We start from the raw sequence: 14,185 nt of genomic DNA on the forward strand, positions 1-14,185 counted from the left end.
TTTTTGATTCACTTTCAATATTTCAGCTTCCAGCTCCCTTGTTTTGCCTTTGTTTCCTGTTAGCAGGAACATCAGCGTGAACAGATCTGGAAGCGTTCTGTTTTAACTGCCGTTATTTCCTTCCACAAAATTAAACAATTGACTGAACCTACTCCAAGAGGTATGATTCCATCATATTCTAGCCAGGGGTTGTGTCACATTAAAGTGAGAGTAAGACATTTAGAACTCCGTTCACAATATATTTAATAGTTTACCCAACTATGTTGAATACAAGCTACGTTGAGTTTTTAAGACCCAAAGAGGCTTTATTTGAGTCAGGCAGGATTTCCATGGTAATATATTGAACTTGTCACCTACACCAGAGTGGGTTACATTTAGATTTTAAGAAAACTAAAGGTTTGTTGGTAATTTTAGCAGAACGGTTGGATAAAAGCAGAAAGGAGTAAGTTGAGGTCATCTGGGATCCATGGCTGACTGGATACATTCTACTGAAATGGGATTCCAGGGAAGACCCAGAATGTCCTCAAAAAGCAACAGTCGCCATTAAGACAAAAACATGACTGTTAGGGTGTTTTCACACTTGATCGTCAGGCAAACTTGGTTCAATTAGGGAACAAAATTGCAACATTTGTTCCATTTTCAGTTGGTATGGTTCACTTTCACGCTGCACCTTGTCAAACAATCCAAACTATTGAAAAACCTGTTCATTGCCCTGCCTGTGAGGGCGCTGCACCAAGAACCACTGAAGAAAATGACACAAATGGCACTGACCACAACTTCCTTCTTCTTCTTGTGTGAGAGGAGGGTGAGTGAAGAGCGGAAGAAGAGCGAAAGAAAGAGCGAGTGTTGAACTTCTATCTTTGTGTTTTTCTTACTGTTTTTTCACTTGGTGTTTATGTTAATTGTTTAGTTGTGATTTTGCGTTGGTTTTGTCACATTTTTAGGGGTTTTTGTTTGGGTTCGGGTGGGGCCGTCAGGCGTGCCTGGCTGGCCGGCATCTGATGACGCCATGGTGGTTGGTGGTGGAGCTTTCTCCACGCTAACACGCAAGAACAGCGTCAAGGTGGGCGCCGGTTCTCCGTGTAGCGTGGAGGAAGTTTGTCTGGCGGTGGGAGAGGTCATCGGACATGGGTCCATAAGGTCTGCGGCCCGAATGAATGGAGCTGTAGTTTTGTTTGTTGAGAAAGAGGAGCAGGCTCAAAAGCTGGTAGAGGTAGGCGTTTCTGTCAACAGCCTGTTTTTACAAGTTTTACCGCTCACTTTACCTTCAACTAAGGTAACATTATCAAACGTGCCCCCGTATATTAGTGACGAGTTCTTAGTTAGAGAGCTGTCTCGGCACGGTAAGGTGGTGTCACCAATCAGAAAAGTTCCGTCGGGGTGTTAATCACCTTTATCAAAGAATGTTGTCTCTCACTGGAGGCAACTGTTTATGTTGTTAAACAAACACGACGAGGAACTTAACCTGCATTTTCATGTTAGATTAGATGACTTTGACTATGTGCTTTTCGCAACATCTGCTAGCATGAAATGTTTTGGCTGTGGTGAGGAGGGGCACATTGTAAAAATGTGTCCCGACAGGGCCGGGCTGGCCCCGCAGAGTGCGGCGAAGCAGCAGCCCGCTGCTGCTGAGCAGGAGAAGGACCCGCCTGGTGAAGCTGGGGCAGCGGAGGACCCCGCGGTGGTGGCGGAGGGACCCGCTGTCACGGTGGTGGCAGAAGAGTCAGCTACTGGAGAACTGACAGAAGGTATTGTTGAGGGTTCAGTAGTGGATGGTGAGGAAACTGAAAATGAGTGTATCTGTGAGAATGGTTGTAAGCACGATTTTGTGTGGTGATGGGGTGAATGGTGGTGGTGATGGGGTGAATGGTGGTAGTGAAGGTGAAAGTGAAGTGGTAGAGAGGGATGGTGTGCAAGGAAAGCAGCAGGTGGAGGTGAGGGGCGATGATGAGCATTTAGGGTGTGGGGATCAGGGAGGGAAAGGAGAGGTGCAGGTGGAGGGACAGAACAGTGCGGAGTTGATTTTTGGAGCTGAAGTGGCAGGAGAGACAGGTGAAGCAGAGGAGGCGATGGAAATGCAGGCTTCAGCCCCGTTAAAGAGGGAAAGCAAATGGAAGAATGTGGTGGCCGCTCTGCAGGCCAGTAAACAGGCCAGTAAGCTGGCTGCACAGAAAAAAGACATGTCAGACAGCAGCGACAATGAGAGCTGGGTTTCTGATGCCAGCGAGGTTTCTCTATCACAAAATGGCAGCAAACAACCTAGATACCCTGTAGAGGCTTTTAAAACATTTTTAGAGGATAATAAAGGGGTGAAAGGAGTAAAAATTGAAAGCATTTTTCCTAATTTAAAAATGTTTTACTTCCCAGCAAGATATTACATTAGGACGAAGGAAATTTCAGGGATTACGGATTTAGAAATTTTTAGACTAAAGAAGAAATTGACTAAAGTTAGAAAACAACTTTCGATTTAAATGATGCACAATAGATTTTTAACATCATTTATAGTCTTCTTGTATTTTATTTTTAGCTTCTTACCCAATATGAATTCTTTTAAAATAGCATCTTTGAATCTTAACGGGGCGAGAGAGACTGGAAAACGAGCTTTGATTTATCAAATGCTGAACCAAAAGAAAATCAATGTAATTTATCTGCAAGAAACGCACAGCGATCAACTAATAGAGACAGACTGGAGCAGAGAGTGGAGGGGGGAGGTCATTTTAAGTCGCGGCACCCCCCAGAGTGCAGGGGTGGGCTTCCTCTTTTCCAGAGCGTTCACCCCAAACTCAACAGAAGTAGAACATGTCATTCAGAGGAAGTGCATTTTAGTCAAGACAAAGTTTGATCGTTTTAGTATAGTTTTTATTAATATTTATGACCCCACTACTAATGCAGAGAACAAGTATTTTTTTGAAAAAGTTGAGGAACGGTTGGGTGATTGTGGGTCCGAGGATTATGTTTTTATAAGTGGGGATTTTAATTGCACTGAAAGCGAGTTTTTAGATCGCAATCATGCAGAACCGCATCCAGCAGCCCAACATGTTCTGAGGAGGCTGGTCTCGTCTCACGGCCTGGTGGATGTATGGAGGAGGATGCATACAGGCTCCAGGCAGTATACATGGTCCCACATTAAAGAAAACAGAATCTCTTTAGCTCGTCTTGATCGCTTTTATTATTTTAAACACAATTTTAATGTGTTTAGAACATGCCAGATTTTACCAGTGGCTTTTACAGATCACTCGTTGCTTTTAGGTAGAGTTTTTATCAGAAACATTTTACCTAGAAGCGCTTACTGGCATTTTAACTCAGCTTTAATTTATGATCAATGTTTTAGGGAGGTTTTACGTTTTTTTCTGGGCTGGTTTTAGACAGAAAGTCTGATTTTACCAGTCTTAAATAGTGGTGGGACTACGAAAAAGTTCAGATAAAACTGCTGAGTCAACAGCACACTCTCAATGTCACCCGTGACATTACCAGATCTATCAGAGATCTGGAGATAAACATCGTGGAATTAGAACAACTTAGTGAATCCACTGGAAATCGAGCGCATATTGAAGCTCTCAAATCTAAAAGGCTAACTTTAGCAAACCTGTTGGAGAACAAAGTCCAAGGCGCATTGGTCAGGTCCCGGGTTCAGAACATCACAGAGATGGATGCTCCCTCTAGCTTTTTCTTCAGCTTGGAGAGGAAGCACGGGCAGAGGAAGCTGATCCACTTCTTGCTGTCGGACACAGGGCAGCAATTGAATGAACCAGGTGAGGTCAGGAAGAGGGCTGTGGAGTTTTATCGTTCTCTGTTCCACAGTAAGTACAAGGAGAACGAGGAACTGTTCCGGGAGTTCTGTGACGAACTACCCCAGGTCTCCGGGGAGACCAACTCCGAGCTGGAGCGCCCCCTGGGGCTCCAAGAACTCCAAGAACTCCACACAGCCCTCCTCAGTATGCAGGGCCAGAAGTCCCCAGGCGTTGATGGGCTCACCGTGGAGTTCTACAAGGCCTACTGGGACATTCTGGCCACAGACCTGCACGACGTCTACAATGAAAGTCTGTCCACTGGTTCACTCCCCTTGTCCTGCCGCAGGGCGGTCATCACCCTGCTGCCCAAAAAGGGTAACCTGCAGGACATCAAGAACTGGCGCCCTGTGTCCCTCCTCTGTACCGACTACAAGATCCTCTGTGTGCTCCTTTTAAATATTGTTTTATTTGCCTATGCTGATGATGTTGTTTTTATAAAAGATCAGCAAGATGTCAGTGTTTTAACCAAGATTACAGAAAAGTTATCTGTATTCTCTGCTGCAACGGTGAACTAGGGAAAGAGCGAAGCCCTGGCCGTCGGAGAGTGGTCTGATGGGCTCCCGGTTCTCCCTCGAGGTCTTATTTGGAAAAGAGATGGTTTTAAGTATCTTGGTGTGTTTTTAGGTGATAAAGCTGTTGCAAATAAAAACTGGGAAAACATAGAGCAAAAAATCAAAGACAAGTTGTCTAAATGGAAGTGGCTGCACTCCCAGATGTCCTACAGAGGCAGAGTGTTGGTTTTAAACAACCTGGTGGCATCGCAGCTGTGGCATAAACTTTCTGTTTTAGACCCACCATCTGGCCTACTTGTAAAAATACAATTTCTTCTGGACCGGTCGACACTGGGTGCCACAGTCTGTATTGTTTTTACCAAGAGAGGAGGGGGGCCAGGGTCTTGTCCACCTGGCCAGCAGAACTGCAACTTTCCGTCTTCAGTTTATACAGAAGTACCTGACAGGATCTCCTGTGTGGAGGGATGTGGCCAGCTGTATCCTCAGACGTGTTAATTGTCTGGGGCTGGATGCTGCTCTGTTTTTAACTGATCTTAGTCTTTTAAAGTTAAAGGGGTTGCCTCAGTTTTATCACGGTGTTTTTAAGTCCTGCGCTCTTTTTAAATTGCAAAGAGCAAAAACGCATAATTCTCTGCATTGGCTTTCAGCAGAACCATTGGTTTGTGGAGCAAGACTAGATGTCCAGGACAGCAGCATGCCGGGCCTGACTGAGCTGCTGTCCAGGTCCGGGACGGTGACCCTGCAGCGGCTGGTACGGGTGGCCGGACCGGACTTCTCTAACATCCAGGAAGTTGGCTCGCTGCTCAGGGTCCGGTCCGCCAGGCTGGTACAGCGCTTCCTGGAGCGGGTTAAAGAGCAGCTGTCGGCTGAGGAGAGGCGGCTCCTGCAGCTGCACACAACGAAAGAATGCCTACCTGACCAGAATGACCCGTCTCCAGACGTGATCCTGAAAACTGATTTTGAAGAGGACAGCGGCCCCCTGCTGGACATGACAGACTTGGACTTGTGCAAAACAAGTTCAAAAATCCTGTGCAGATCCTGTACAAAAACTTTAAACAAGAGAACTCTCCAAAAAAGATCCACCAATGTGTGGAGCGACAAGTTCAGAGGACAGAAACCTCAATGGAAGAATTTGTACAAGCCTCCAATTAAAAAAAGGACTGGTGACCTCCAGTGGAGGATCCTTCATGGAGCCATTGCTACAAATTCGTTTTTATCGGTCGTCAGCCCTGGGGTTTTAAATGAGTGTTCATTTTGCAATTTGTCAGAGAGTGTTTTTCATGTTTTTATGGATTGTGTACGTTTAACTGGTTTTATAATTTTTTTAATGAGAATTTTTAGCCTGTTTGGCATGGTTTTTACCAATTCCGTTTTTATCTACGGTGTGCATCACAGCCGAGCCACCAGTTTTAAATCCCGCATTTTAAACTATTTAATCGCAGAGGCCAAAATGGCAATCTACATTACTCGACGGGACAAACGGGCTGGACAAACGGGCTGGACCTCAACTCGATGTGGTGGCTCTGTGGAAGTGTAATGTAAAAGCCAGGCTTAGATTAGAGTTTTGCTTCCACAGAGCCACCAAGGATTTTAATAGTTTTTTACAACTGTGGGGTTTTAATGGTGTGTTGTGCAACATTTGTGATCAGGGAGAACTAAATTTTAACAAGATGCTAATGTAATGATTTATTGTTTTTATTTAGTTTTCTTTGACCTGATGATTATGTGAAAGTGCATTGTTAAATTATTGTAAATAAACGTTTTGGTAAAAATAAAAAAAAATCTTCTTCTTCTTCTTCACAAAATGCAAACAAAAACGGAGTGGCGTCGGATTTTAGCTGTTGTAGTATTTGCAACTTTCAATAAGAACAAGATAAAGGAGATTATTCAGAGCAGTTATTCTTTCTGGACATTCCAAACACACAAAAATGATTAAAACACTTGTATGCCGTCTATAATTCTGTAGCATGAGCCTCTAACACAGACTGGGCTCCCTGATGGGTTTGTTACATGCACCAGGTCAACCTTGAAACAAGTTAATTAGAGCTCTAAATATATACAGCCTGACTAATTACACGCTGCACATGGATCCCACTAACGACTCAACTAACCTAATCCTAAGTCTTTACGACCCAATAAACCCCAAAACACCCTCTGCAACAAAACAATGAGAGCAAAATGAAATCATTCAGGAATTACACATCAAACCTGCCGGTAACATGCACCCAAACATCCACACACACACGCACACGCACACACACACACACACACACACACACACACCTACACACGTGCACACACGCATACGCACGCACAACACACCCAACACACCCAACACACCCGACTCTCCCTACGGACCTCCCCTCCCACACTTATTACTTTGGCAGTGATAGAACAAAGCATCTCTCCCAGGAGAGCGGACCGGTGCAAGGAACGGAATAGCAAGAGATATGAGGAGGTGTTAGTCTATCAGATTAAAACACTAAATATACCAAGATCTACAACAGTTCCTGCTCTCGTTTTATCTGTCTATAAATCCTGCTCTCTATTAAACCGGCTTTGTTCTCTTAAAACATTGTGAACACGGCTGCAGTGAGAAAAGAGAGGTCAGTCATTTTGACTCCAAACATCACAGACACAAAACTAAATTTATGCAACTTTTTTCTCATCTGTAATGCCTCACTTTGGAGAATGAACAGCAGTGATAACATCGGTGAGAAACTTCCCCCAAGTCTTCTCTGCTCACCTCTTGGAGTTCAACGTGACAGGAAGTTCTTTTCTACCAAAACTTTCTGCTTCCCCTCATGAAGTCCACATATGTAACAGTATATAGGTTGAGGTGTCCTTTTGTAGCTGCCAACTTGTTCTCTTCTCTACAGCCTCACATTGGGGTGCAGTCACTCCAGACAATGGTACAGACAATCCGCCATAAATCTTTGTGAAATATCTGGTTCAACACATTATCTAGGCGAGGGGAAGTATGATAAAATATGGGCATGCGAGTTTTCCATCATGCAGCTGTGTAATAGCGCTCAATCATGAGTTTGGGCCCATTTTAGGGAGATGTTATGCTTTCAGGGATCCTACGCATTTTTCATGTAATTTTTCTTTTTTTACAAACTCAACTTAAGATATTTTAGTTCCGTATGTTCATTTTAAAATATATATAAAAAAAATACAACATCATTACTGCATGTATGTACAGCTGGAAAGAAGGAAAGAGTGAACAAAGGAAGTGTGGAAAACATCACAAGTTCACTGGACTGTGCGTTGCAGGCTTGTCTGGACTGTGATTGGCTGGTCAGCCAGTCAATCATGGTCGACGACAAAATCAGAGCCTTAATGTGCTGGAACTTTCTAGTGTGAGGCAAAACTTTTTTTTTGTAGTAGCTTGCAGTAGTTCAACAGCATAGCAACTGTATTATTAAGATGAGTTATAATTGTGATGTTTGCTGACCATTTAGTTTCCTTGCATCAAGAATTGTAAATTGAACAATAAAGATGGCACATCTTTAACTGGATGCCTGCAGTTTTTTCTGATAAAATGACCACGCCCTTTAGTTCAGGAAGGAACCATGTGTTCGTATTTCAGCAGCCATATAAAAACACACCAGTACAGGATCGTGTTTTAGCAGACCGACAGACGTTCAACCGTTTCAGTGAACTGGATGGTACAGTCATTTCCCTGTAACTCAGTCAGACTTTCATTGCATTCACCGAACAACTCTGCGTTAAACTTAACTCCCTAAAGATAAAGAATTGAGCTGGAGAAAGATAGTTTTACCAAATGTGCAGAACAAGGAATACACCTCAACCTAATCCATCCGTTTTTCCAAAGTATTCTACCTCACCAAACATCTCAGTTATTCAATTCCCTTACATTACCATAAACTCTAGTTTTGATGTGATAGAAGCATACAGTCTCATCATATTGTCAGGTCTTGCAAAGTGGGAGATTGAAGTTAAGTAGGTAGTGATTTAAGAACCGTCACTGGCTCCTTCTAAAGTGAGAAAGGTCACCTTTCCCCTACATTTGGCAGACTTTCTGGTCTAATTTTATTCAGAGTGCAGCTACCTTCCACTGCAATGTTGTATAAATAAAAAGTCTGAAAGCATTTCCTCTCTTTATTGAGCCAAAGTGTTTCTGCATCCTACCTATGGCCATGAAGTCCTCGTGGTCCCAGGCTTGCAGCTGTGCAAGTGGGCCGCTGTACAGCAGCAGTCCATCAGCCACGTCTGTGATAAACTCCAGCGACACATGGCTCTCAAAACAAGGCATCATAGGAGGAAACCAAGCATAGCCATTGCCATGGAAACTGTGCTTGTTCTGCTGGCATTCAGGTCCCTCGAACTGAGCAGGGCACTGGCACCTTGGGAAGAAGGAAAAATCAAAGTGAAGAAATTATATGAATTAGTAAATGCAATAAATGTGTAATTTGGCTTTTAGTGGCATTTCCAGATAAGTCGGTTATGTAACTTAAAAAGCACAATCTCCCTCACTGTTTCTGGATCCCATTTATGTCGAATATTTTTACAAGATTCTGGCGGCGTGTTGAACTCCCGACTCTCTGTAAGTTCACAGTTGCATCCGCCTCTGAGGCGACGCTCCCCTTCCGACGATCACTCACACTCCGTATGTTCCACAGATGCAGATGTTCTCATTAGTGGCAAAGCCGCAGGGAGGGAAATCACTGGATCACCAGGAAACTCTTGCACTATTTTCAGACATTCAAGGTCTCATTTACACCGCTTTCCTGTCAAAATGCACCTCTTACCTTTTCTCTGTGGAAGCACTGCGTGCTTGTTTCAGTCTACGCTCTCTGGGTTTCAATCTGCTTCGTAACCCTTTCTGACTCGGTTGGGTTTTGTGATTGGAAAAAAGCAAAAATAGCCTGACAGTGTAAAATACGTTGCTTGTGTTAACATTTTCAAACAGTTTTAAGTCAGTGATCATCAAACAGCCATGTCCAATCACAGAAATCCTGTTAGTGGTAAACAGCACAAGACCCCATGTCGGAATGCAGTGTAACCCGGACCCAGTTATTAACTGCAGCGCCAACAGAGCACTCTATCCCAGCACCGAGAGAAGAGCGTGACACCGATGAGAGGACGTGCCGCTGTGTGCTCAAAATCACCGCTGACCCCACATCCTGAACCCAGTTCGCTAACAGCTGAACTCCTGGAACGGCGAGCTGGTGTAGGGGAATAATTAGCTGCTGCACCGGTGGGCGCCGAGCGAAGCTAATGAGTAGATATAAGTACGACTGAAGCTGAAAAAGGAATCAGTTATAAAAGAGGCGAGCGGTAATTAGCTACGCTGTCAGATGCTGTTGTTCAGATGTAAAGTTGTTTCAAAAAGTGCAGCAGGGCTAGAATGAAAACATGGCATATTATATTACACTGTATGATGTGCTTGTGTTAGTCTCCATTCACTAATGGGTCCAAACTAAAACTTCTGTTAGCCATGCTTATTGGTTCTGCAGCCTATTCTTTAACACCAACTGTTTATATGTATTTATCACAGCTTTCTGTAACCGTCTCCCCATATTTTTCAATCATATTCAATAAATCAGAATATGCATTCTAATGCGGTTCGCATGGAATAAGCAGATATTAAATATATTGTCATTACACCTACATTTATGTATTGAAACAGTTTTATTTATAAGTCTGATGTAATATTCTAATCATAAATATGGTTGTTATGATTTGGTAAGACTTAGTCTGACCAAATCTATGATATGATGAGGTTGAGAGGTTTGCTGGTCTGGACTTACAGGTGTATAGAAACAAAATGCTGTGAAGGAAAGAGATCAGAGCCATGCGATGGACTGGCAACCTGTCCGGGGTCTACCTCTTTCATGTTCTTCATTTGTACAGAGCAGTATGTTGTTGCTTCAGTGGTGGATAACTGCACGTAAAATGATAAATAGCTACATGTTTTTTTGTCTACAACAGTAAAATAATTTTATCCCGTTTCTATCACTTCCAGCCGCTACAGAGCAGCGCACACTGTCAGCCACAAGTAGTTTTTATGTTAAAGGCCTGATTTTTTGCTGCCCCCACCCCCAAACCCCCAGGCCACTTAGTGCTCTGTGTGTAATACGTTAAGAGTGGTGGCACTGCCTCCTTCACACACTGTTCAGAGACCAAAAGTACTTCTTCAAATGGACTACTCCGCTCTGAATAAATAGATTTTTCAGACTGAAACTTCTTCTCCAGTTCGTCAGTATGCTATTTATTGCACTCACAAACACACACACACACACACACACACTTGGTCTCACTGGTGTTTTCTAGACAGCTCATTTCTCATCCAAATCCTCTTTTATTCCTATTCTCAGTTTTCTGTCTGGTTTCTTCAGACATGAATGAGGAGAAATCCAGAGCACAAACACAATGCTGTCCATGATTTTAGGGGCATATTACATAGACTTTCACTAACATGACTATTCGACATAATAAAATATACCCTTTTACAGTGATTCATAGCATGTGTTTATGTGGGTATTGTCATTGTCAGTTAACAAATTTTAACCTCTTTGTTTTGATCTTTAGTAAGCCGTTGTGTTATGCAACAGGATAATGACTCCACCCTAAAACAGAAGTAATGATTAGCAGTAACACCACCACAGCCGGAGTCTCAGTTTTAATGACATGATGAATGATAAGAATCCCTAATATCTAACATGTTTTTCAAACTACATAGGGACAAAAACTGGCTAACGACATCCATGGATGTCCGTTGTTTGAACAGAAATATCTTCAGTGAAGTGTAATCAAGACCCAAGAAAAAAGCCACATGCTTGTATTTCCATTTTTGTAATGTCACGCTAATTCTCTGTGCTCAATCTGAGACGGTTTTTGGTTCAAACATTCCAATCCTCTTACGGCAGCTTTGTTTTGCAACTTTCGTTGTCAGCTGGAAATTGGGCCGGGGTGCCGTAATCCCAGCCCTCCCCCTTTAACTGTCTTGCTCCTGAAATCTCTTTATTAATCCCAGTGCATTGATTATCTACATGTTCCCCCTTCCATCGTGACTCATGATCTGTTTGTGTGTGATGGGGGGTGGGGTCGTATCAGGAAGCCCGTGAAGCAGAAAACTATTCTGCAGCACTTTTATCTTTTTATTAATTCTTATCTCTTTGTGTTATTTCGCGCCACCTCACTTCTCCTCTCTGGCACTATGTTTTTTTGTTTAGTTTAGTTTTTTTATACCTTTTATCTTCACTCCCATTTTGCTCCCTATCGTATATTGTCATCTGTTTTTTGTCTTCTTACCCCACAAAAACATTTTCCATCTCTCTTCGTCTCACCTCATGTTGCTCTTTTCCCTCAATATCCACAAACTTTATTTTCTTTTCTCCTTACCTTTCTGTTATCCTCCCACTGACACACCTTCCTGGTCTTAAATTTCTCTTTATTTCTTCCTCTCTTCCACATTCTAATTTAAGTTTTTCAGTTTCTAATATCCCACATTTGATCTAGTCTCCTCTCAAAGATCCCACAGCAGATGTTGTGGGTCTCAGGTACTCTGGAGTTATTGGAAATATGACAAACACACAGCAGCTGTGACCCAGGCCTGGCAATCTCACCTATTTCACCTTATTCTCACCCTAACATCTGTTTGGGTTATACTTCATAAAGCAATATGTTCCACATTTCTATTTAAAGAACAGCTGATAGCATGAATGTGCTTTTGCATAAAAGAAGCTTAAAATCTTATTTTAAATTTTTTCGGGGTTGTATTTTCCTAAATTAAACCTCAGATTCCCCGGCAATGAAATATGATACAAGAAGAGAACACCAGGTCAGAGGTCAAAATGTTTCACCACACAATGTATGTGGGGACAAACAGAACAGCTTTGTACTGGTTGCAGTGACTCCTTCCTGTCCAGGGACTACTGGACCCAAATCATGGCAACAAGATTCCCTCAAATGTCCCCCGATTGACTCCTTCAAATGTTTAGCTTTCTAAACATCTAAACATCACTTGGATATGACTGCAGGCTCGCCTTCTTGACTTCTGAAAGTCAAGAAGTATGAATAAATCCCAAAAACTGCAGGAATCCTATCATGTCTGTTATAAATGAAGACATTTCTGGTGAGGAATAAATGACCCATTCTATTTTGTAAGAGGTATGTCCTGTTTAACATGGGGTGCCGTTTGTAAAATTTAAATTAGTGTCTTTAGTCAGAGGCTTCTTCAAATTCACTGTAATACAGACCGCTACCAGAGATCCTTCCTGCCTGCTTTGGGATCAAAGAAGTATTTTTAAATTTGAATCACCAACCAAACACAGACTTAGGTTTTTAGGCGAAACAGAATTCACATTTTTGATCTGGATCAGAGTTAAATTACCCATTCACACTTCCCCAAACAAACTGGACTTTCTAGGCAAACAAAGGACACCCAGAAGCTCAAGAATGATGTCCTACAGTTTGATGTTCTGCCTTACACATCATCGACATGTCGCCAGGTTGCCTAATCTCTTCTGCATAATGACATATTAATCAGAAGAAGGTATGTTCTTTACATACAAGATCAGAAAAACTGTATTTTCTTTATTAGTGTATGAACCTCCAGATAAAGTTTTACTCACTCTGGCCACTCAAAGTGCATAAAAGTGTAGTTCTGCCACTAAATGAAACACAACGCAAGCAGCTGAAATGAGTTTCCTCTTAGAGACGTAGTGAGCTGGTTGACAGTTTGGGAGAAACTTCTCTGTCCAAAAGGAGCCAGCTCAATGAAATCTTCAGTAGAAGTGTTTATGTCATGTCCTACTGTGATGTGACACATCTCCCTCTGTCTCACTGAGAGATTATATCAGTTATCAGATGAGCTCTAGGAGCTACGCAGGGAGAAGGTTGTCTGGGGATATCTGCTAAAGCTGTTGGCACAGCAACCAGGATAAAACAGTATACGACCAACACACAGGCGGCTTGATGGATGGATGGCAGGATATTCTCCCAGTCTAAGACTTTGTGTTGGAGCAGTAATGTGCAATCAATGATTTATAGCTATGCACTTCCTGCACACCACTGGCCTTGCGGATAGCCACTTAGGCCCAAAAATAAATTATATTTGTGACATTTTTTAACCGTTTGAATGCAACCCCTATTATGCAATCTGCAACCTTCAAGTAAATGCACTGAGGTTGGGGCATCTAACCTTTAGGGATCAGTAGTTTCAGTGCCTTCTTTCTGCCTTGAAATGAGTTTAGTCTTCAGCTTGGTTCGGTTGGGTCAACTAGCAACTCTGCTGCAGCACAGCTGTTAATGTATTGATCACATGAAAGCTCAAACTGTACTTCTTAAAAAAAGATCAAATAAATGTCCAACCCTACGGTCCCTCACACAGGAAATGAGAGCAGGCCAATCTCTGCTCAGTTTGTGTTGCAAGACTGCATGTATCAGATCTGTGTTTGGAAAAGCAAGCTGGTTTGTGAGTGTTGCCCAGATTTGCCAAGAGAAAGAAAAGAAGGAGGAAGCAGACAGTAATTTCTACTGAGAGCTGTGTTTTTTAAGTCCGCTCGCCCACATGCTGTCATTAGCTGGTGGCTATGTGCTCACTGTACTGCAGGCTGCCACTCAAAAAGAAGGCCTGTAATCACAAATCAGTGCAACACTGCAAGACATGAAATTACAGGAGATAATTGTTTTAAGTTAACTTTTTGGTTTATTTGTGTTTTAAATATTAGTTATTTTTGTTTCTAGTTGTTAAATGTTTGATTCTCTTTAAATCATCACAAACATGAAAAAGCTCAAATGATGTAAAACAGTTTGCAAATCAGGTTACAAAAATCCAAGAAAAAAGATTCATAGAAACTAAATATTCTTTAAGGCTGAGACTTTAACGTGTTGATTTCTATTAATTTGATT

At 42.4% G+C, this 14,185-nt stretch overlaps 1 protein-coding gene across 1 annotated transcript in view; it reads right to left on the reverse strand.

The window, feature by feature from the left end:
- LOC103462246 (neural-cadherin) overlaps window positions 1-14,185 on the reverse strand; it is a 357,031-nt gene that overhangs the window by 101,599 nt on the left and 241,247 nt on the right. The window contains exon 28 of the mRNA XM_008404906.2: window positions 8,459-8,673. Coding sequence (XP_008403128.1) covers window positions 8,459-8,673 — 215 coding nt within the window. The remainder of the gene's footprint in view (window positions 1-8,458; window positions 8,674-14,185) is intronic.

The sequence above is a fragment of the Poecilia reticulata genome, linkage group LG3, assembly GCF_000633615.1.
Source record: "Poecilia reticulata strain Guanapo linkage group LG3, Guppy_female_1.0+MT, whole genome shotgun sequence".
NCBI lineage: Eukaryota > Metazoa > Chordata > Actinopteri > Cyprinodontiformes > Poeciliidae > Poecilia > Poecilia reticulata.